The 25,058-nt window shown below is 37.6% G+C and overlaps 1 protein-coding gene across 4 annotated transcripts in view; it reads right to left on the bottom strand.

The window, feature by feature from the left end:
• Positions 1-348: 348 nt before the first annotated feature.
• LOC108937610 (neural cell adhesion molecule 2) overlaps positions 349-25,058 on the bottom strand; it is a 234,994-nt gene continuing 210,284 nt past the window's right edge. The window contains exons 13-18 of one of the 4 annotated variants that reach the window (XM_018757633.2): positions 23,183-23,302; positions 22,815-22,936; positions 18,756-18,933; positions 4,417-4,624; positions 2,909-3,028; positions 349-1,684 (exon numbers count right to left, since the gene is read on the bottom strand). In XM_018757633.2, the coding sequence (XP_018613149.1) occupies positions 1,570-1,684; positions 2,909-3,028; positions 4,417-4,624; positions 18,756-18,933; positions 22,815-22,936; positions 23,183-23,302 (863 nt within the window). In that variant the 3' untranslated portion in view covers positions 349-1,569. Of the gene's footprint in view, positions 1,685-2,908; positions 3,029-4,416; positions 4,625-13,757; positions 14,629-18,755; positions 18,934-22,814; positions 22,937-23,182; positions 23,303-25,058 lie in introns of those variants that run through there. The other 3 variants (XM_018757642.2, XM_018757650.2, XM_018757659.2) reach the window with 3 other exon arrangements.

Genomic DNA, 25,058 nt, shown 5'->3' with positions numbered 1-25,058 from the left:
AATTCAAACACATGCGCTGATAACAATGTGCTCATTAAGATGCCGTTCAGTATAAGATTATTGTAGAATGAAAAAAGAAATTGTGTGTTCAGCATATTTACAATAATTGTACGCTGAAAATAAGTTTCTCCTCAATTCAACAATCTTATTTGCTGTTTTGAGAATAGAGCATCACCAGAGTGAATACATTCTTGGTTTAAAATAATTTATATATGTATTATTATATATCATTATATATAGCTATGTGAAGTTGGGTGAGCAATGAAATTATCATTGTGATCTTAACTGTGGAGCAGACCACTTAGAGGACTGTCACACAAAATATGTACTCTGAAATTACATAACCTGTATGTATATATACACACACACACACACACACACACACAGATGCATTGTAAATGGTAGAAAAAAACTCTGGCTCATATGTTACTTAAAATGTATTGACTTAAAACAATGGACAGTGGTTTCTTCAGAATAACAATTATGTTTGAGTCACTTAACATTTACTTCATAAACAAATAAAGAAAAATAAACGGTTGATTGGTGAAATATAAATGTATTTCTAGAGTAGATGCCCTCAACCATGAAAAGGGACAAACAATACACAAATACACACATTCACACGGAGGAAAGTCACACTGCAACTGCGCAATACTCACTCCATGAAATGACTTGAAAATTATTTAAAAAACATGATACACAGAAGTTTTCAATATGACTTTTTGCCAATAGGGTGGTTGTGTGGTACATAGGAACATGCCAGGCAAGCTGCTTTCACAGTATGGCTACAGTAAATGGTGAAAGACAAGTCTGAGGTAACAGTGGTCAGGTACAGCTGTGAAGGGCAGCTGATGGATATCGAGACTTGTGAGATCTACTACCGCATACTGACACTGCAGAGCTCAGAGCAGCAACACATGTATGGGGCTTGGCCTTGAAAGCAAAACACAAAGCGTTCTATGATGTATTGCGGGGGAACTAAAGTGTGATCGCCCCCTCAAGCTTGGTACAGGGACCCGTGGACAAACACGAGAGATCTGGAGGGAAAACCATCTACTTGGCTTTGGGGAAATCCTTGCCATGGACAGGGAGTTGACTTGCCCACTCAGGTTTGTCCAGAAGCGGTCCGAAAAGCTACTGAAATAGACGGTGGTTGATTCTCCCCAGAAATTCTCTCCGTTGGTGACACTGAATTTACTTTTATAGTAAAGTAAAACACAGAAGCAACAGCCAAGGCTAAGAAAAAAGAACAAAACATACCAAATAACATGTGCCATCAACTTGTGAAATCTTCCAGTAGAACATGATCATCATATAGAGGTTCTGCCAAAAACTGTTGGTGTGGTCAGGTTCCTTCTGTATTTACACACTGCCTCTTGAGTGCCCTAACATTCAGTACTTCTTAAAGGATTATATGTGTATTTTTTTTCTCTCTCTCTACTTGTTTGCTCTTTTTTCATGGTTTTGGTCACATGGTAGCTTGCTATGACTGTTTTTTTTCTTTATTTTTTTCTTTTTTATTTTTTTTATTTCTTTATTTTTTTTTTTTCTCGGACGATGGTTCCTGCATTATGCTTTGCTGTCCTCCTCCTTTGTCTGGATGCTGTTGTCACCATGAACTTTGATCTCAATTGCGTCTGCCTTCAGTGTGTCTTTGCCATTCTCCTCTTTTAGTGGGAGTTTCCTGTGGAAACAAAATTCAGATTCACGAATAAGATGCAGAACCATCGTGAATGACCTTCCTGTCCCTTGCACCTAGAGCACAATTCAAAGAAAGCTAAACAAGATATTACAGAACATAGCACAAGACATATTTCATGTTTGGGTGAAACACACTGCGTTGACAATGCTGACACAAACCACTGATTTCATGCTTTAAGGAAATGATTGAGAATTATGGATTTTCAAAAAAAAAAAAAAAAAGGAAAACCCTAATGTCTCAGATGTTCTGTAGTCGAAATAGCTTACCACCTGATTGATAGCCGCACTGATAATGACCTAAATAACATTGGTGATTAATATTACGAAATTGCTGTACTAGGTGAGGTTAGGTGAGGCTGTCAGAGTTAAGTCTGAAAGACTACCTTGGCTGTTTACTGCATAAGTGCCTTCGAAAAAACCCTTCAAACAGTTGGCAGCTGCCAGACTCAAGCAGTGAATTCTGTGCTACCTTTTCAATAGCTTTTCTGCACTGTGATGTGGGACCGAGTGTGTCGGGACCTTTTCAGTAAAGAGAACTACCAGTGCATGTTTCATTGGAAGCACACTCTGCCTTCCAGAGTCAGTTTGACCTGGACAGTACTGCAGACAACAGAGTCTGTTACAGTCACCTCTATACTACCCTACCCCCTGCCATTCTAATTCAGTTCAAAATGATGAGAAGCAAAATGATGGGGACTGCTCAAATGTCCATTCTAAACACGCTGTGTTATAGAGAGACTATTTCAGTGTCCAAGTCTTCTCTAATACCTGTACTGCTAATCTTTCATTTTTTTTCCATACTTTCAGAATTACTTTCTGCTAGCCACTCAGTTAAGCGTTACTAACTACAAACTTAATTTTCAAATTGTACAAAATTACTTTTTTTTTTAAATTAAAGGAATCTTACAGTGTCATAATACAGTGATAAAGCAAATGTGTATGTACAGTAGGAAGTTGTTTCACTGTACAATGATTTTTTTCACAACTATGAGCACATTTTTGACCTTTCAAAGCACTGACCATAATTTTAATTTAATCAGATAAAAAAATTTCTTTCAATCTAGTACTCTTCAGCAAGACAGCTAGACCACGAGTTTCACCTCCTGATGTAACATAGCTTTGGTTATGGACATTTTTATGCCTTCTGAGCCCAGGACCACTTCCTCCACTAGCTATTAATACAGAGCTTAGCAAAGGCGGTCCTTACTCTGGCTCTGTAAGTGGTGTGGTCTCATTGGGTTCGTTCACTGGACTCCCGTCGTCCGGGTTTGTTATTCTCTCCTCTTCTGTTCGCATCTCAACAATGGGCTCCTTCGACCCATCACCCCTGCTCATACACACGTGCATGCATGCGCGCACACACAGAAACATGCACGCACACACACACAGGGGTTAGAAACCAGGCTGGCATATGCCACACCATAAACCAAAGAAAGGGTTTATTGTTCCACAGTGCTTTCTCCTAGGTCAATGAAGGAGCATTAACTACATTCTGATGTGGTTTTATCATGCTGACTGCAATCTGCAAGCTGCTGAGCAGCAGAACAGCACACAGCATGCTGCCAGAAGAAGTATGTCTTTTGGTGGCGAACCATAACCATTTAGCAATAAGACCTCAGGGCACAGACAAAGCATGAAGTGTACACCAAATATTGCTAATTTAATGTTTCTAATGTTATTTTTTTTATTATTTTACATTCAGCTTGTGACACACATTTGGGGCACGTCTGATTACAACAACTGAAATCCCCTTCAGCTGCAGCTCCAAAAATATTCTCACAAAAGCAACTTATCAGGTAAGTGGGTACATTAATGTTGTCATGTGGGGTGGAGTAAAGTCATACATATTCTCACAACAGGATTATGCCAGAAAGACATGTCTAAGCTTGTTCATGAGATAATTAAAGCATAAAGTCATTACATCCAGACTGGTTCTGTCTGCAAAAGCTCGCAAGCTAGAAAGGTTTACACAATAAGAAACGCCATCATTTGCAAAGGATCCCGGTGACAGTACATTACTGAAATTTCTTCTTCTGAGAATTCATTCAGAAAGAAACAACTAAAAAAAAAAAGGTTAATTGTTTTCTCCGTGTGTGTGTGTGTGTTTTGTATAATTCATAATAAAATGCAGCTAAAAGAACTTGTTAGAACAATGATGCACAATTTACACAATTTCTCCCAGCCTGCAGTCACTGGATCACAAAGCTGGTACACGGGAAAAAAATAATTAATAAATAAAAGAAAATTAAATTTAAAAAAATCCTCAGGGGTGTCCAAGGTGGTCTGACTGCCCATCTCTTCCAGGCATTCTTATGTTACACAAGTCTGAAAAAGTATTCATGTTGTGTTAGAAGTTATTAATATATAATGGGTCTGTTATAGTGTTCAAATTAACCTGCTTTGGTAAACTGTACCACTATGGAAAAGAAAGGGTGGACAACATCAAGTAAATTAAGGATTGAGCACGAGGAAAAGCAAGAATTACTGAGAGACAGCACTTGAGTAACAAGAGAGAGGTGGAGGATGCAGCAAATTTTGTTATTGTCATGGAAAAACGGAAGAAGGCTAAAGTAATTTTAGTAAACCAGAATGGGTTAATGGATCAAATGGGACTATTAGATACTGAAGTCACAGTGGTGATGGATAATAATAAAGTGAATAGTGAGGAGATGAATGAGTACTGAACTGTAGAAAAACGTAGCTGAGGCCACTCACAGGTAGGCAGCTTTCCCTTCCTCCAGGTCTTTGCTCTTGCCACTGGTTGTGGTCTTCTTGCCACAGAGTTTCTTGGTTATGCACATGAGGAGGCCACATTGCTTTAGGAAGAAGCAGCTGACATCCACTGCCACCAGCACCAACAGTAGCCCGGCTAGGCCCAGCCCCACCACGGCACCCAAACCCAAGCCACTGAACAGGGAGTCTGCTGAGACAGGATAGAGGGCAAGGGTCAGCACAAACCTAAAAAAAAAAAAGAACACCTCTGAAAAGGTGCTGTGTCTCTCTTCTCCTACTAGTGATCGAATATTGCAGTAACACCACCACCTGTTTCCATAAACACAAAGTGATTTATCACAGACAGGTGTTCTGCAGAATCAAAGACTTTCCAGTCCTTCTGAAAACTAGTCAAAGCCAACATTATTGTCATTCTGCCAATATGTGAGGTATGCATACAGGAGAACGAAATTCCGTTTCTCGTGGACTTCCATTCATACAATGTAGAACATACAATGCAGATTGCAATTTCCCTCTGTGTCATTCAGTGAAAATACCAAAACACTTGCGGGGAATAATCCACCACCAGATTTTTGGTACTTTGTTTGGACTGCTGCTGGGATTAAACCAACTCTAAAATGTTTTAAAATTAAGAAGGCAGTTTCAGTAAGCCTCTTTGTGAATTAATTAACTGTAACTCTTACGTAAAAGTGATTTAAAACAGTTTTTAAGGCTGCAAAATGTTAACAAAAACAAATTTTAATTTATTAAATCTTTTTAAAACATTACAATCCTATAAAAAAGTCAGTTGACATATTTCTCTCTCTAGATATACATATATTGAGAGAGCGAGACAGAGAATCTTTCCCCAATCTTTATAAGGTATTCTCCCAAGTAAAGGATGTAATTATTAATATTTTCAATGATAAACTGTATGTATTTACCCAAAATTGACAACAATCTATTGTAAACTGAAATCCAAATATACGTCTTGTGCTACTCAGCTGTATAGAGACATGAAAAACCCAAATTTGTTCCTCATACATGTAAAGAAGTTTCTTGTAAACCAAAGTCAGATTTTTGTAACTTGAACCTCTCAGGGTATGAGTGGATATGTATACAGTTATAGAAACACTTTGAACAAATTCAGATTGTGTATGTTAGGAACACCAAACCAACCCAAACATTGTTGGAAACATTATTCAAAAAAGATTTTGTGAAACTTATGTGATTTGTTCCTTTAAATTAATATTATAGAATTTTTGATGATATAGAGACCAAAATATCCCATTTTAAATCCTCTGTAGGCATGCATGTGTTATCAAAAGAAATCCAGTAGCTGTATAGTGCTGCTGAGTTTCCCCACAGCGATATCACTTATCAGCTTGTTTCAAACTGGAGTAACGGGGCATGTGATGTCCTTGCAAGTGTTTTGAGAACACAATATTTATTTTTCCTTCTTCTGTACTTTAAAATGCTTCATTTCAGCACAGTCCTCATCAGATTTTGGACCTTTGAAGACTTCCATACAATGATGACTTTTCAGCATATGTATAGCATCTTTAATGGTTCTAAAAGTGAAGATGACTAATAAAGGCTTTGAAGAAAGGTACTAATAACTAATAAAGATGTTCACCTGAATAAGGAAAATGTATCCAGAAACACACACACACACACTTTCTGACCCGCTTGTCCCATATGGGGTCGCGGGGAACCGGAGCCTAACCCGGCAACACAGGGCGTAAGGCTGGAGGGGGAGGGGGCACACCCAGGATGGGACGCCAGTCCGTCGCAAGGCACCCCAAGCGGGCTTGAACCCCAGACCAACCCGAGAGCAGGACCCAGTCCAACCCACTGCACCACTGCGCCCCCCTGCTCCAGAAACAAATAATGTCATTTAATTTCAAAGTGAATACTGAGCAAAATGTCCAAGCTAAAAAAAAAAAAAAAAAAAAAAACTTCTTCTAACAAATAATAAAAATTTTAGTGTCTATATGTTATCATTTTTTCTAGTCAGTTGCACCAATTAATGAATAATGTAACATAATAACATTAACAAATAAGGTAAATGCAGATCAGAGTTGAAATAAAAGATTCAATAGTAACTTTTAGAAATAAATTATGAACATGTAAATGGTTATACTCTTTTGTGTAATTCATAACAGCACCTTTTACACAAATACCCATACAATAATATAACACCTAATATAGAAAGGTAAATTTTTCTGGATTAAAGAATCAACTAAGAAATAGAAACATATGCTAATAATTATGCCCTAAAAAAGGGAATAGTTACATCTGTTCCCAAGTCATAAACTTTAAGTGGGGGAAAAAAAAACAAATTTTGGAACTATTATCTGCTGAATTAAGCCACATTATCTGTTGTGCTGTAAGTATATTAAATATACTCATCATGCTTACTTTACATCTGACATAAAATACATGGTGTAAAAAAAAGATTACTTTTGCTCTGAATCTAAAAAAGTGAACTTAAAGTTTAAGATGCACAACAAACAGTTTTTGATTTGTCTATCAAATAAATTGTAAAGGCAGGGAGAACAGAAAAGGCTAAAATAAAATCTTTTCAAAACTGGCATCTCAAACATCATGTATTCAGAGAAGGGAAAAGGAAAGATAAATTCTAAAAATATTCAATGCCATGATTGTTTTCTACAGCAGGTTCCTGCATCTGACTGGGGTTGATTGCTTTTAGAGGGTACTGGGCAGTCTTTCTTTTTTATGATTGTGAGCTGATTATGGGTCAATTCTAGAAACCTTTACTTGAAGAATCGGGCAACTTGGGTTTCAAACCAATGGATTTTTCTCAGAGTAAATGAGGGTTGCCACAGGTGGCATTATAATACAACTGCTGTAACTACATTGGTGCTAAATGAACACTGTCTCAAAATGTTGGGGTGCAGGGCTAGCGTTAAAACATACACACCGCGTATGGTGTCATCTTTCTTGAGTGTAACTTTTACTGCAATCTATTTCAATTCACTTGAAAATTTTGGCTTGCAGCCATCTGTATATCATTCATTTGTGGGGGACTCATCCACAAACCCTGGTAGGTCCTCAGATTTTTGAGCTGCCCTTGAGGGAAGTGACAGATTAGCAAAAGAAAGACTTCAGTTATGCTGCAGAACACTCACAAGCAGATTCTATGGTTCTCAGAGAATGAAATATTCCTCCCTTGGTGTTCTGGTTGATTTTTACAGAATCTGTTCCCAAGTTTCCAGCTTTGCTGGGAAAATAAGAAGACAAACTGCAGAGAGAACTGCCAGCATATGGCATTGTGAGGGCTGCACTGATTAACGTTAAACAAGCAGCAACAACTTTAAAAACTAGGGTCCTCCCAACAGGGTCCACCGCCTCATGGGCTTGCTTGCTTGAGTAATGGCTCCCGGCAAGTTTACACCGGCTTCCCTGCACAAGCTGTTTCCACGGCAAGATTGCTTGCGGCAACAAGGTCACACACTGGCCTATCAAATGCTATTCCATTCTTTCACAAACAGACTAACATAACATCCATTTTAAGCATTGGGCTTCTGAGGTTAATAATGTTTGCTAGCCTTTTTTTAAATAAATAAATAAATAAAAACAACATCTGGCAAGCAGAATCACACGCAGCAAATGAAGGAGGTGCGACACAGCAAGTCCCTGAGAGAGGAAATGGTGAGACTGAGGCTTAGCGCTCTCTACCCTATGAGCCTAAGAATCATCTGTCAACCAGAGCTCCACTTCCATATGGTTTATACGCTAATAGAGCAAGGTTTACTTGGAACATAGTTGTAGAAAAAGGGAGGAGGAGATAAAGGGAGGAATGAAGGTTTTATGTTCATACAGTTGGTTTTATCAATTTTGGTAGAGTTACAAACAATATCATGGAAAAAAGTGTTCTTTATTTGATGCAATTGACTTTCAAGCTTTAAGTTGTTCCTCAGGCAATCTTAATTGTCATTGCAGGTTCAAGTTTTGCCCCACTACTGCCTCTGTGGGGGGTCTTTCTGTTTTCCCTGTGTATTTTCTCCGGGTACATATTTTGCAGCATAAAAATGTGTGTATCTGTGAGTGCTCAGCAAGAAGGTCAACTACAGTTGCATTGACCTTGTATAACTTGTGTCCTAAGTTTTTGAATCCCTGCTGAATTGAGGACTCATAAGAAATAAAAATAAAGCAGAGAGATTTAAAGTGAAAACAATATCATTGTAGCACAGCACATAAATTACAGATTTAAAGAAATGAATATTTGTGAATACCTTCATCCCTCGCTTACCACATACTGATTGCTAGGGCTATTAAAGTAGTTGTTATCAGTGAAATGGAAATTGGGTTGATCCCTAATTGATCCTTTTATTGTGAAAGGTAAATTTCCTTTGTAATGAATTTTCCAATGTTAAGAAATTTGCTTAAAGAGAAATGATTGCACTGAATGGAATGAGAAAGGTATTTTAACTGAAGGTGAATTATTCATATAACTGTACTCATTAACATACTCAAAAAAATTTTGTTCATGGTTAAAAAAAAAATAAAAATCATTAGTATTTGCAAAATGCTGTGCTTGCACCAGCAAACACCAGACAAGAAGAGCTTTCAAGATCATCAATTTTAGGCGTCTTCCACATTCTGAAAAATTAGAAAATGTGTGTCAAATTGAAGCGATGTAGTGTTATCAGACGGAAAGTCATTTCCCATTTCCGAAGCCTACTTTGGTAAACTTACACATAAAACACACATAACAGACAAAAAATCTTTCCTCCACACTATATTCACTAGTAGAGGTTCATTTTTAGTAGTTGTAAAATACAATTACTAAATTTTTAGAACATTTACATTTACTACATTTACATTTACATTAGTACATGTACATTTTTAGCAGTTGTAAAATAGAGCTAGTTAATTAGTGGCCTAGGTATCATGTAGCAATTCACATTGATTATCCACACTTTCATCCAACGTGAATTACAATACTGTATCGGGAATCTCCAGAGTAAGATATGTCTATTTAAACTGCTCTGATTCAAACTCAGAATGTATAGCAACTCAAACCTACTGAACCGACTCTTAAAACACCCAAAAAAAAAACAAAAATATAAAAAAAAAAACGTAATTAATCAAAAAAAAAATAAAAATCCACAGAATAATCTGTCTTCAAATGCATGTCTACCTATATGTTTGTCTATGAATGTTGTATATTGTATGCTGCTGCAGCCAAACAGATCAATTAATTTGTTTGTTTATTCATTCATTTGTTCAAACGTTCAAGCAACGTTTTTACAGACCTAAATGTTAAGCATTCCGAGTCCCTCCATTGTTTACCCCCACAAACACAAATAACTAGAGAATGCTTTAATTTGCCTCTAGCATATTATAGCATAACCACCTACAGCAACAGCTGTGCTGGTGATTTTAAAATGTAATTTCATATATTTGTGTTCTCACTTATAACATGTAAATAAAACTCAGTCAGAATGAATGATCACACAGATAGACAGACCCTATACTTAATAAGTGGTTTCTGAGAATATATAGATAGACTGACCAACATGTCAAAATAATAAAAGCAGCCTGTTAATATTTCACTTTGTAGACACAATTTTATTTTTTTCTGTATTTTGACCACAAAGTAGCATAACTACATGCTAAAAAAGATAATGACCATCCAGAGTAACAAACCCAAAACTATTTTTTCCGATGCTGAGCAAAAAGATTTTTTTCCACAATATTCACTAATGCTTCATGCTTTAACCAGCAGAATCCTTAGTCAGAATTGATGCACACATTTAAAATATTTAACTTTCTGCGACCATCACCTTTTTCATTTATCTCATGTCAATACCTGTACAAAGATTTGTTGAAATATTTCACTTATAAATAAATTTAAACTTCTAAATAAATTCAAACATTTATGGGACAGCTGGTAGAGTAGTGGTTAGTGCTACTACCTTTCGATTCAAAGGTTGCAGGTTTGATTTTCCCCCCCAAGCAATGTACTTACCCTAAATTGCCCCAGTAAAATTACCCAGCTATATAAATGGGTAAGTAATTGTAGCCTTGAAGCTGTAAGTTGCTTTGGAGAGAAGTGTCAGTGAAATGAATAAATATAAGTTTCTAGGAAAGAAGTAGGACATTTAAATTATATAAATTTACTTTCATTGGAAAAGAATGTTATATTTCTGATCTATAGAGGCCATATGCCAACTTTCTGATATATTTCTGATCTGAGAAGCCATATGCCAACTAATAGTCTTTGAATTAGAAATCCATGCAGCCATGCTGTTCATGCTGTCTGGTAGAAAAACATATTTCTAGCTTGGAACAAAAACCAAAACATAGTAATGGTTTACAGATAATTTCCAAGGTGGAAATTAGGAATGTTTTTTTAAAAATGTATCCAGAGGGGAAGAAAAGAGTCTGACATTATACATATAAGAGAAAATATACAGATTATCAGCCTTTGTTTCAGCTGCTGAGAGCAAAATCACAAAACTCAAGTTTCAGTTGTGCATAGTTACTAAAGTAGGCAATCTTGTTATAGCATTATTAATACCCCAGAATGTGCTCACAGCTTTCAGGCTGCCGCAACAGGGTTTCAAATCATTTCCAAAAAGTGAGATATAAAGGTACATTTGATCTTTTCATATTACCCACCCTTTATTAGAGAAGCTGAACAACTGGTGCAAACAAAAAGAGCTATAAAGGGGAGATGGAAAGTGCTAGAAACCTGGAAGTGAATAGACTTTTATGGAACATAAAACTTAACATTATATTGGTACTTTTCTTTTTTAAAATCAAAGTTGTAGATATCTGTGTATTGCAATTTGACAGCAGCAGAAGCAAAAAACACCAGTTTGTGAGTTGAGCATGATGGAGTCTGTATATGTCTGAAATTATAACAATATTCCAAGGTAGCTCCAGGGACACATTGTAAAATGTCACAAACTTCCAATTTAGAAAGGCTGGATGAAATGTGGGTACAGCAAAAGACCAACAGTCATGATGCCCCAAGAACCCCAAGGATACATTTCATGAGATGACTTCTATCTTCAAAGCTGCAAATGCATGTAACACATAAAGAACCTGCTTGACTGGTAGTAACTGACAACCTTCAGTATCAAAAAGTCCTTTAGGTATGGCGTTATATATACCAAACCAGATCCACGGAAGACAAATGTGAACAATGGCACCTTCTGTTATGCATAGCAGGTTCCTCAGACTAAACAAAAGGTGAATCAGATGTTGAAAAAACACATTGTTATCTGAAAATGAGGGAAAATGTTAGTTTCTGTGTTTGCTTAAATTGCAGTTTATTCTAGAAACCTTTCAAAATTGTAGGCCTTTCAAAGGATGTGCAGTACATACAGTACAGTAGCGTAAAAGCCCTTTCCTGCTCTATACAGACCCTGTTTGTTTTTTGATTTATATGGTCATTAACAGCTGTATTTAACACCTCATTGGCATTTCTCGCTAGTTCCAGTGGATGGAACCTTATTGCAGCTGGTTTTAAGACTCATTTCATTACATGTGAGCATCTGTGACAGAGACTTGGTTGATTAGGGTTGAGCATCCATGCCTGAGCTGTTATGTGTGGGTGTTAAAGTGGTCTGATATATATGGGGTAATGAGGCTTGTGTCAAACAGGTTTGATAACAAGGATCTCAAAAACCAGCACACCAAAAGCAAAGAACAGTTCCTTTGCAAAACTTCTTACTCGGCTGCTTGGTATATGCTCAAATGTTAGACAGAGCCATGATGCTATTGCACAGTAATGAACAAGCAATGGAAATCAAGTTATGAAAAGGATGCCTATACAAATGTCCTCTTTCTGATGCTTTATTGCTGCTAAATTTGGTTAAGGGCATTCCTAATTAAATAAGGCTACTGTTCTGTTATTACTGACCCAGGCTTTAAAAGTATTAACATCATCAAACTGCATTTAGAAAGTACAGTTTACCGATGGCGTACAGACAACCTTGACTCAATTTTGATAAAACTTTATCTTGATTATGTCATTTCGAGATGCACTTTAATCAGATTAGTTTAGCAAAGTAACACAACCAATCAGTATTTCTAAGGATTTCAGACAATGTTCATTTGACCAAAATGCATTTTTCTTGCAATGCATGCCATTTCTGTAATATTTTTAGATGATGATTGCCAGTGTCATATCATGTTCTGGTAAGTAATACAAAATTCTAATTACTGTATGAACAGGAAACAATATTTCTGTCTCAATTTTTTCTTTTCATAGGGAGTATGTACTCAGTTTTTCAAGAGACTCACTTTAACTCTGAGTTTCATATATATCATTGTATCATGCACACATATACCACATACATACACTGGACTGTAGGAAAAAATATGTATAAGTTGTTGAGTTGCTGTTTTTGCAAAAGGAAGCCAATGCTTCAGTAAAATTTGACATTTCTACGTTTTTACTCCATTTTACTTCATTATTTCCCTGAACTGACACCTTTGTCAAAAAAAAAAAAAGAGTACCTGAACAGTATTTGGGTGGGAGGGGAAGAAACCCATTAGGTGATATTCACACCACACTATAGAGTGACAGAAAGAATGAATACAATTAAACATTACCTTCAAATTTTAATTAAGGTTATGTCAAGTACAGCTTCTTTTCTAAAAAAGAATTCTGCGAAAACATCCCATTATAAATGTAATGCCTGTAGTATAAAGCTTAATTTTGAAACATGAGAGTAATATGGTACAGAATTTCTTTCTGTTGGTACTGATTTAAGATTTCCATTCCGAATTAAACAAATATAATACAAACATTTATTTTGAGAAATAACTAATTGTCATAAACATGCTGAAAGAGTGAAGTTTTAAGAAAAGCCCACGAGACACAATTTATTAATTTTGCGTGGCATAATTGTGATATTCTGATTGTACTCGAATTAGCGATAAAGTGTTCTGGTTGCGGTAGGGGGTGCAGTGGTGCAGTGGGTTGGGCCGGGTCCTGCTCTCCAGCAGGTCTGGGGTTCGAGTCCCACTTGGGGTGCCTTGCGATGGACTGGCGTCCTGTCCTGGGTGTGTCCCCTCCCCTTCCGGCCTTACGCCCTGTGTTGCTGGGTAGGCTCCGGTTCCCTGCGACCCCATATGGGACAAGCAGTTCAGAAAGTGTGTGTGTGTGTGTGTGTGTGTGTTCTGGTTGCTTTGCTATAGGGAAAAAAAAAAACGTTCAGTACTAGCATACAGTACTGATATTTAAAGAGTGTAGATAATTTCAAAAAGCAACTCAAAAACAATGAAAAAGAACAGATGAACTTAGGTTTTTTTTTTTCTTTTAATGTTACCCATATAAAATTTTACAAGTGTAGCTGAAATGGCATTCTACAGTGCATATTCTCTAAATGTGACACTAACTCCATATTTCCCTACAGAGTCCGAAACAACATTCTCCACCTGGATGCCGTATCTACTAGTTAGCATGAAAGCATCTCCACGGCACTCATCCTGTCCCAACAACAATAGGAAAACCTGCATTTGCAAAGTCAGTAGCTCATTTGCATTTTGATGATATGTGCAATAAAGTTCAAAACATAAAGCACAGCAGAAGTGAAAGCAATTTCCAATGGACAGACAGGAGACACAGACAGACAGCTCTTAGTTACAGAGAACAGTAAGAGATCAGACCTGTGGAGTGAACAAGTCCACAGGGTCCTGTCCATCTCAAGCTACTGTGTCACATACATGGTTTTTCATACAAATTGACTCTTGGACTTATAAGAGAGAAGTCACATGAGAAAATGAGAAGAGTGTAGATGCTGGGAGGCTGAATGACTGCTCTCTCCAGTCCATCAAAAAAGGCCAGCACCCAATACACAGTGCGCAATGACAGTGCCTGTCAAAATTCTTTTCACTCTTAGCTTCCACGGTTGTGCACATGTGCTGAAAAATCCAAGACACAGATACAGCGACATAAGCAGAATCCCACAAACAATTAAACATCCAATTAAACACACACTGACATACACACACACACACACACACACAAAGCATTCCGCTGATACTGGAACAGAAAAGTCACGGGCTCTGTGTCCAGCACACTTCATGCTCTGGCAGGTCAGTGGTGGTTGGATGGGGGACATCAACAGTGATATAAATGGAGGGCGAGGGAGAGGATGAATCCGATGGCATCAGCAGCACCGGTGGCTTGCCTGGGGGCTCCTCCATGTTCACTTTCCCGGGGGTAATCTGTAATGAAGTGATTTTTTGAGGGTGGGAGGATGGCACCCAGATAGGTAATGATCAGGATTATGAAAGTTACGTTTAAAAGCAGGGCAGCAGGGGACCAGCAAGATTTATTATTGGCGACATGATGCAAGGATTTAGTGCGTGGATGTAGTGTGTTTGTGTGGGTTTTTTCGCACCAGAGTGATGAGCATTTCAAAGGTGGTACAATTGATATTTAGCAAATTAGAAAAAAGTCAGAAAAACAATGTATTAATAAAAAAAGAGGTAATGGTTTCACAAAAGTTTGGTTGATCCACGGTGAAATGATGTGCACAAATGTAGTTTGGAAGACATGATGCAACATAAGAGAACATGAGATAAAAGGGTTCCACAGTAAACACAGTAATTTGAGAAGCATTGGGTACAGACAGGACAGAATTCATTATTTAAGTGGAAAAGAACAGCATATTGCGATTTACAAATGCAGGCAAAGAGAAGAAATTGGAAAATAAAGAACCAAGGGCAAGATGGCAATCATTGACATTTTCAAGCAGAGTTTATAAAAGGATAGAAAAGTAGGTTTAGTGATAGTTCATTGTGAAACAAAAACCGCAGTGATGTGTGATAGCCCAGAATGTGATGCATTATTCATTGGGAAGGAGTTGAACAGCAAGATTGTTTGGAGAGAAACAGCAGAAAGGCAGACAATTGGAAATTGTGGATTAGAAAGGAAAGGGGGGAAGGGGAGGAAAGAGAAAAAAATGCACAAATGGAAATTGATTAACAAGACAAAATAACATATTTACTTACAGAGTTACGACTAAGTGCACTTCCCGTATACAAAGCACACTGAAGGACTAATGAATAAATGCACACTCAGACACACCTATTTTTTTCTTTTTTTTTTTTTTGGCTTTTGTAATAATAATGTGGGATGTCACTGGAATGTAAACTTTGGGTTTACGTATTTAAAGATTTTTTTATTAATAATTTTTCTTTTTTAAGTCTGGATTGCCACTTGAAAGTAGACTGAAATTTTGCAATCTTGAACTCAATTATATTCAATAATAATAATAATAATAATAATAATAATAATAATAATAATAATAATGAGAAGAAGAAGAAGAAGAAGAAAATTACAACAGAACATCATATTAAATAGTCTTAAGCTTGCCAGTGTCTGCTGAGATGAATTAAACTTGCAGTTCTCTGTCTTTTTTCTCTCTTGTCTCCAGGGTTCTAGTGCACAATAGAGAACCCTAATAAGAGCAGACAGGCAATCACGTTCAAACAAACCGTTACACAGGCTTGTTTTCCATCTCACAAGTAGCTCTGACACAGAGTCACTTAAGTCACAGCAAAGATAACGAACGCTTAGCCTGAGTACACTGGGGCAGCCTTCTGTCAGAAAAAACGGTCTCCATCAGTGCTGAGGAACGAATCTGTTTCTTTCCTGGAAGTCTTTTCACAAACACAAAATATCGGGGTGGAATATTTCCAGAAAGGATGAAAAAAAGCATAGATCCTGTGGAGAATGTTTCAGCTTCTTTTTCAGCGAATAAGGAAATAACACACGGCTACTTCAATTTACCCACTGCAAAACTTTGTGACATTGTCGTTTTCTTTTCAATACCGCATATTATAGGATGGTATGGAAGTATAATAAAATGCTTTAAACAAACACAGCGCTCAATCAAGATCAGCTACTCAACATACACAGATGCAAGATACATACATATAAAATTAGCTACTTAAACCCTTCTTCATCACAATAATTCTCTACTTAAGTTTCCGCAGTTGCTTTTAAAAACTGGTCGCTTGCTAATATTGTTATGCCACCCTACAAGACCCCAAAAATGAGATCATAATGAAAAGCATACACAAAGATGCACAAATGTGTACAGACAGAAATATAGTCCCTAGTCCACAGTGCCTCAATAGGTATTTATAAGAACTTTCATAGTTATATCCCTAATTATTAGTGTCCAAGTCTTGCAAAAACTTTAATGTAACTCGATTCCCAATTTTAGCTTGACGTTGAACATGTAAAGAAAGGACCCTGTTTTTGTTTTTTTTGTGTTTATATTTATTTACATAAACTAGTAATAAGTTTATGTATTATTATTATTAATAATAAGTTTTTTACATGTGCTTTCGAGAGCATTGAGAACATAAGTTTAATGTTGCTTCCTGAACATTTGTTTGATTCAGTGTGCAACAATTATGTATTTTACAGAATCCTATGGAAATGTGAAAAACACAATTTGTACTTCTTAAATTTGGGGAATAAATAATAGTGAGAATGCAACATTATCAAAAAAAAGTCATGATTATGAAAGGTTTTCTGTTTAATCTTACATGGATTGGATGCAGCCTAACATCACTCTTCCTAAGCTCTTTTTCCACACTAAACCAAACAGACATGAAGACTTCCCAAGCGTAAGAAAATGAAAGCTGAATGAGTTTACATGGTTTTTTGATCATCTAATTGCTAATAGAAAATCAGATGGTGTAACAATCAAAATTTTAATATTTGCAAATTAAGTGTCCTGTTTTGTGCCAAGGATAATATAAAGTGATTAGGTCATATATCTCTATTTACTTTTGTGTACAAGAAAAAAAGGACATTTATAGGCAGACCATTTGCACTTATGGATGCTTGTGCGTGCATTTTGCTTGTTTTTGTGGGTATGAAAGTGTGTTCATCCGAATATTTATATGTGCAAACATGCTTGCTTCAGTAAATATGTTCTCAGATTTCACAGACAGCCTGACTGTCTCTGATTTTAATCAGTTGGAAACATGATAAATGCAAGCAAATCTGGCATAATAAGTATTCAGGGAAGCAAACATAAATGGTATTATATTCTCAAAAACCAGAATATCTACAGAAATATCGTCTATTCAAATAGCAACAACAACAGCTTTTATTTAGTGTACTGTAACCAAGGTGAAGTTGGATTATTTTATCCTTGCTACACTTCTCTTCTTGCACAAGAACATGTATCATAATATTCATTGCTGGAAAGTACAATATTAATCATGCTTCAGCAGCAATTTTTCAAGTATGTAGAACCAAAAGCCTGTTGTGACTCTTGAGCCAGCTTGGAGACCTCAAGAAATTCAAACAGGCTGTACTTCTTGGATAAAGGCCATAGGAAGTTAAAACATAACAGGCAATGGTTTCATGTAGGTTGAATAAAGGGCATTGGTGGCACTGAGCTGAAGATTCCAAACCATTCCATTATTTCACGGCAGCTGAATTTCAGTAGGGACTGTAAGACCAACAATACTGAGGGTTGTGCGGCTGAGGATGGAGGGACAGAGGCGTTGGGCAATTTTGGAGAGCTTTGAAATTAACCTGTACTTGTTTTTGGGTTGCATCGAAAAGCACTTTGTGTTTTGCTTGATGAAAAAGTCAATAGATAAAGTACATAAACCTGTCCATGATTTCACCTACTCATTGACATCCTTGGTCTGGACACACCGTTACATATCATGATGTCAGCAACAAAGACACACTAACTTCAGAGTCATGCATGGGTATTTTATAAGACATAAACACCCAACTAGTATTCCAGTTGTATAAAGAGCAGAAGAATTGTATATCTCAGCAACAGAAGAGCCTGAACATCCTAAAAAATACATGTATGCATTTAAGACTAACTTAAGAACACCTACACACCTGCTTCCAAGAGATAATGGAAGGTTCATAATAGAATAAGGCATATCCTCCTGAAATAGCATAACTGTATTATTGGACCACAATAAATTATAATTCTGAGAATCTTTGAGTGTTGTATAAGGTCCTTGCTTCCAAGGCTATAATACTTCAAGTCACAAGACAAATGCCATTAGTTCTCAGTGCCATAAGGCCTGTAAAAAAGGAAGGATACAAAAAAAATCTGCCCTCTGTCAAAGTGGTATAAAAGAATCCCATTTGGAAAAATGGTGTCAACAGCTCTTGCTGACTACATACCCCATCAAACCTTCAGCTCAGTCTGCCCTCGCCAGTTTGCCTGCTAACTAACATTTGACTGAAATTCCTTTTTCTGTATGAGAAACAATGTGTCTAAATTACAACTCTGGATTTGCACATACCCATGACAGGTAAAGAAACAGATGAAAAAGGACGGACGTGTGCATACCTGTGATGTCTGGCTTCTGGGCCATGACGAACTGGAAGAAAGTAGGCTCTGATAAACCCTTCACATTCCTTGCTGTGATTTCTACTGCGTAGCGTGTACCCCACTCTAGCGGCTGAAGGACCACAGAGTCACTTGTTCCAGGGACCAACTTCGTCATCCAGGACTCCTCTTTCTCTTGCTGAAAAATACACAACCAATTTCGTCAGCTACCTTGTGTCTGCTCTGTCTCCATCTTTGAGAAAGAGGGAACATTCCAGTGTTTATAAATTGGCTATGTGCTATTTAGAAAAATACAAAAGACACTGTCAACTTGTAATAAGAAAAAGAAATAAAGGGCTTGGATACTCAAAACCCACTGCTGTATGTACGATTTTGGAGCAACGATAGGAAAGCACACCTCAAGCATACTGAAAGATGTTTTACTTTTCGATACGGACATGTTTTGGTAGGACGCATTCTTCAGCATGAAGAATTTACCCTTTTCCATACACCGTTTTCATCATCAGACAAAGGCAGATAACATACATGTATGTAGACAGATTTCCGGGGCTCTGCTAACTAAACATGCACTGTTCTGCATGTCCACTCAGGGTGGCAATGACAATCCTGGAATACTCTATGAAGGGCATTTCAGTCCATTGCAGGACACTTGTAAACACAAAGACACACACATACACACCAGGAAAACTACAGCACCCCAAACTGAGCATTACATTTTTGAATGTGGGAGGAAAACTGAGCAGACAACAAAAACCAGTATAACACAAGAGAGACCTGCATACTCCATGTAGTCAGAGCCAAGGCTGAATTCAAGCCTGGAGAAAATGTTTCCTGCTGAGCCAATGACACATATATATATAATCATTACATAACTTAAGCAAATTTTACAGCCATCACCTTAGCCTGATGCCCAAATAATGTATGTGTAGGTTGAATTTAGAGCTCTTTCCTCTCTGCTCGGATATGCCTGCATTTTCTGAGGTGCAACAGAAGATGTGGAAATAATCTCATTGAAGATGAAAGTGGTTTATAAAAAAGCCTGTCTGCTTTCCTTTCTATGCAATGCAGTAGCCTGAGATGGCTTAGGGCTGAACTCATAAAGAAAAGACCAATTCTCCACCTTCTCCTGTCGTTTGCTTCACATTCTATCTTGCCACACTTCAATATGCAGAATGAGACTACACCAGCTGTAGTTACCTCTCTGGGAGTTATCTGACAGACATGGAGACTGAAACAAAAAAACCACACGCCATCCTGGGGAAGAGGAGAGAAAAGTGTTTCTCAGTGGTCTAAATGGTACAGTAAATATTTTGTACAGTGCCAGACCTTGTCACTCTATATCTCAATTTCCTGCAGTCTTCCTTTTGTGTCTGCAGCTGCAACAAATCTCCTTCAGAATAGGAAATTTTCATGCCATTGTTTGCAAAGCCAGGATAAAAAAGGCAGTTTAGATAACAGTTTTGCAACTAATGGGATGTGAATGCCATTATTTGACCATGTAGATGTAAATTCCGAGTTCACAAAAAGGCTATAGAAACTAGTTATGGCCTTGAGTTAAGACTTATAGAGGGGGACGCGGTGGCACAGTGGCGGGGACCAGGTCCTGCTCTCCAGTGGGTCTGGGGTTCGAGTCCCACTTGGGGTGCCTTGCGATGGACTGGCGTCCCATCCTGGGTGTGTCCCCTCCCCCTCCAGCCTTATGCCCTGTATTGCTGGGTTAGGCTCCGGTTCCCCGCGATCCCGTATGGGACAAGCGGTTCAGAAAATGTGTGTGTGTGTGTGTGTGGAAGTCTCTTTAATTGATTATTTGTAAATGAGGGCACCCTGTGTTTTTCTTAGATTGCTCTATGATAGAAGGAGTTATGCATATGGGAGTGAAACTTCCTTTTTCAAGATGCATCTGTGCATCTCTTTTAACGAAGATTGTTAATGAACAGGACTCACTGAGTATTATGTTTAAGAGTGAGACCAGAAAGTGGGGATCTCTTACTGACAGGAAAAAGGGGAAAGAGTTTCACAGTTTCTCCATAACCACCTTATTTATTCCGCCATATTTATTATTCCTCTTCTTTGTCTTTTTTTCCCTTTATCTCTTTCTCTGTGCCATCTCTATCATCTATTTGGAAAACTTCCATTCCACTCATTTGTTGGTATGATAAGTGGAAAAAAAAAGAAAAAAAAAAATGCAGTTACATTAATCGGAAGAACCAGGCTGTCCCAGTATGGCCACTGACCTACGTTGTACATCCATAAGAACACACAGCCACTCTCACCATACTGGCAACAAGGGAAACACAAAAGATGACAAAATCACAGCAGTGTGTTTGTGGGAACACAAACAAACAAAACAGTGTTAGGTCATGTTGCTACAGATAATAGGTACCATTATTTTGTGTTTTGGGGAAAATTCACTTACTCCTTCCCTAACCATGTACATATGCAGTATGCAGTACTTACCTTTGCTTTTATCACGTTTTTTTGGACATTGTTCCTGCTGTTGTTCCAAACTACCCATTTGGGGTTAGTTACTCTTTCCTTGATGCCAAAAAGAGGCAACCCATTTCAGCAGGATTTCTAATCCCCCATGCGAAGTTCCCACCCTTGTTTTGAGTATGTACCATTATGGAATGGATGTTCAATATGTGCTGGCAATTGTGATGTGAAATGTATATTTATGAATTTGTTTTGATATCTGAATAGGCTATAAGTGCCAAATACACAATCCCTACAGCTTTGTCTCAAGAGGGCATGGTGGTGTAGCGTGTTCCACTGGTGCCCACTGTGTGGCAAGTCTGGGATTTCAGCCCTGCTTGGGGTGCCTGGTGATGGACTGGTGTCCCATCCTGGGTGTGTCCCCTCCCTGCTATTGACATTGTGCCCTGTGTTGCCAGGTAAGGCTCGCCGCCACCCCCCTCAGGACAAGTGGTTGTTGACGATGTATTCTTTGTTCCGTGCTTAGGTATGACCATAATATTTAATCTTGGAAGTTTAAAATATGGTATGGTCTGAAAGTGGTGGAGCCTGTGGTAAATAAGGAAGTCCTGAGTACAACAAAGGGGGAGCTGGAATGTACAACATATTCATGGTGAAGAAATGCAATTGCATAGCCTTGTACATTGTGTTTAGTTCTGTGGTTTATGTTATGATGCTGTTTGGACAAGTGAATATTGTAAACAACTCAGCATTCTTTACAAGGACATTAAACTCTTTCACTCTTTAATTGCATTTCTGTGTCTGTGAATTTGCCATCTAAGAACAGTGAGACTCTACCACTGAAGCAAACTATAAGTATGTCTTCAGTTTATTGGAATTCACCTTAGAAAGAGTTTTTAGGAACACGTTACCTTCGAATGGTGAGGGAAGCCTGTATATTTGCACGTACATGAATAACATACCGTATGTATTTACATATCCCTGCATTTAACAGACTGCCAATAAAAGCTCACTGCCAGTTTCTACTCAGACTGTGAACAAGCATATCTGGTATAAACTTGCTCCCTCATCAAAACCTGCTACAGTGCCACCAGTTACTCACCGCAGGCTGGCATTATTTAACAAACAAACAATTTCATTTTGGTTGTATTTTCTGTTACTGCACCATTACATTAATTTACCACAAATGAGTGTGAAGCTTGCTATGCTAAGTTTTTTTTTTCTTTGTCCAAAACCATAGATCCTATGGGTCACCTGTCCATTAATTTGAAAATATGAATACCAGCTGACAAGGCAATATTTGACTGTCATTTTAGTGTCTTTCTGTTTTCAGTATTCATCCAAGTCCAATGATCATAATGTTAATTTCATTAATGATAAAGGTTACAGCCTATGCTAGTGGTGGAGGAATCACTTAGTCTACAGATGTTCTTGTATTGCATTTTTAGTATTGCAGTTTAATTTTCTTATTGAGCTCTAGTGTCATATTTTCATGAAGATATGCTGTGATATATTGGTGCATTATTGTTAGATTGAAATGTGGTCTTTAGAGCATCCTGATATGATGTGGAGCGTTTGGAGTCAGACGATAAAGTGGTTATTACAGGATAGACTGGCAAGACTCACCGCCCTGTATTTGACGATGTACTCAACAATTGGCATCCCTCCATCATCTTGTTTGATCAAACCCAATTTATAGGCCTTCCCTATATTCCTCTGGCCATGCACACCCGGGGGACTAGGTTCTCCTGCATAATGAGTAGAAAACACAATAATGTTTTGTGCACTAGCCAATATCATGAAAAACATGCATGCTAATTCTTATTTTAGATCTGACTCTTAATACACTGAAAAGCAAAACAAGAACACAAGAACTTAAACAAACATAGTGCTTCTCTCCCTCACTGTTTACCTTTCACAACACACCCACGCCATAGGAGCAACAGATTCCCTGATGAAGAATGTTTTGGATAAATAAGAACGGGGTAACTCACGAATGGGCAGCGTCTGGAAACTCTCTGTGTGGCTGAACTCCCCTTGGCCCTTTCCATTCACAGCTGCCACCCGGACCTCGTATGTGCTGTTGGGCTCCAGGTCGGTCAGCTGCACCATGGCTGCAGTGCGAGAAGGACAATATGAACAGTATGAGGGTATATGTATATGAGGTATACCAAAACAGTTCCAACACAAATATGTTATGGTAAAATCAGCTCAGCTTAATATGTGCAGTGAAAATGATTGCTTTTTAAATTCAGTCACAGTAATCCCAGCTTTGTCATTATTATCTCAACTTGCACTTACAAGACTCTATGGACAATGGTTACAGTGCTATTTATTGCCAAAAATGCTCAATACTTTTTGCACGCCAAATTCAAATACTCTAGTTTGAAAGGACAACGGAAACTGCACTGCTGGCTTTCATGGTTATCCTGCTGTAAATTATTTGGTTTCAGTGACGGGGATCACCAAAAAGGTGGGGCCTGTTTTTTCAGAAGGTGGTAGGTTCGATTCCCACCTCCATCTGTAGTACCCTTGAGCAAGGTACTTACCCCAAATAGCTTCATTAAAATAATCCAGGTGTAGAAATGGGTAAATAATTGTAAGTATCTTAACACTGTAAGTCCTTTTGGAATGAATACATGTAAATTTAAATACAGGCTTCTTTAGATAGTAACAGACCATTACAATTTCTCATGAAACTTACATTCCACCAACATCATATCCATAAAAAATCCACTTCAAAAACACCGTTCTCATTTTGCTTGCCATTAAATATTCTCACCTGTATATCTGTAAGGATATTGCTTTTGTAGGAGTTTCAGAATTCAAAATTACACATTATTTTACATTAATTCAAACATTAATTCATGTATTTATGCATCCATGCACCCATTTCCCAAGTCATAGCAGAGCTCATTAAGACTTATATATTGCTGCCCTGCTCCATCATTATGACTGTGTTCTAGATTTAGTTTACATCTGGCTACCACAGTTCATGGTTTAAATTGCTTGATTTTTTCGTTGTAGGTGCCTGGATCCTCCAATAATCATTATACAAAAAAAGAAATAAATATAATTTTATCACATTTTCCACGTTCAACATGTTGGACTCAAAATCACTCTTGATCCACATGCACCACCATTATTCCATATGGTATATAAAAGAGTATACAGTATATAGCCTCAGAGTGAAAGCCTGCAATATGACTGAAATCCAGACACCCAAAGCATATTATGTTTGAATCCAAGCATCTTCTACAGTTATCCATGCTTTCAATTCATACAGAAAACCCACATAATGCTATCCCTAATCTGTGTGCTTTTCTAGTCACAAAACTCACCATGTATTCATCATGATTTTGAAAATGAGCATAATCCTCACTCCTCAGTCTATTCTGTCTTCTTGATGATGCTTATCTGATGGTATTGCATCTGAGAGTCATTGTCTCTGAGGACAGAAATTCAATATGTGGCCAATAGGGCAGCTTGGTTATGACAGTGCCCTGCCCAGCCTTATTCGGACTAATAATAAGTTGCTACCGAAAATGAGTGAGTCCATGAGGGAAATACCCTGAGAACAAAAATATAATCATAATTATTCTTAATATAGTTCCACTTTTGAAATATTAGGATTGATAAAATATATTCTTTCCTGAAATTGAATCATTTGGTTTCCACTGCTGATGGAAAGAACAAATTGGTATTTCTGAGGGTTAAGTTCTTTCAAAGGTACAGTCTATCATTTGTCTATTATTTGTCTATGTTGTTTGGTCATTATTGTTACTCATTTCAAGTTACTAAAATCAGTAAGGCCATGCTTTGCCTTCAGAAGTATTTCAGTTCTTCTGGAGTTCTGTTTTACAAGTCCTT

The sequence above is a fragment of the Scleropages formosus genome, chromosome 12 (assembly GCF_900964775.1).
Source record: "Scleropages formosus chromosome 12, fSclFor1.1, whole genome shotgun sequence".
NCBI lineage: Eukaryota > Metazoa > Chordata > Actinopteri > Osteoglossiformes > Osteoglossidae > Scleropages > Scleropages formosus.
This window is presented reverse-complemented; position numbering and strand designations above follow the sequence as displayed.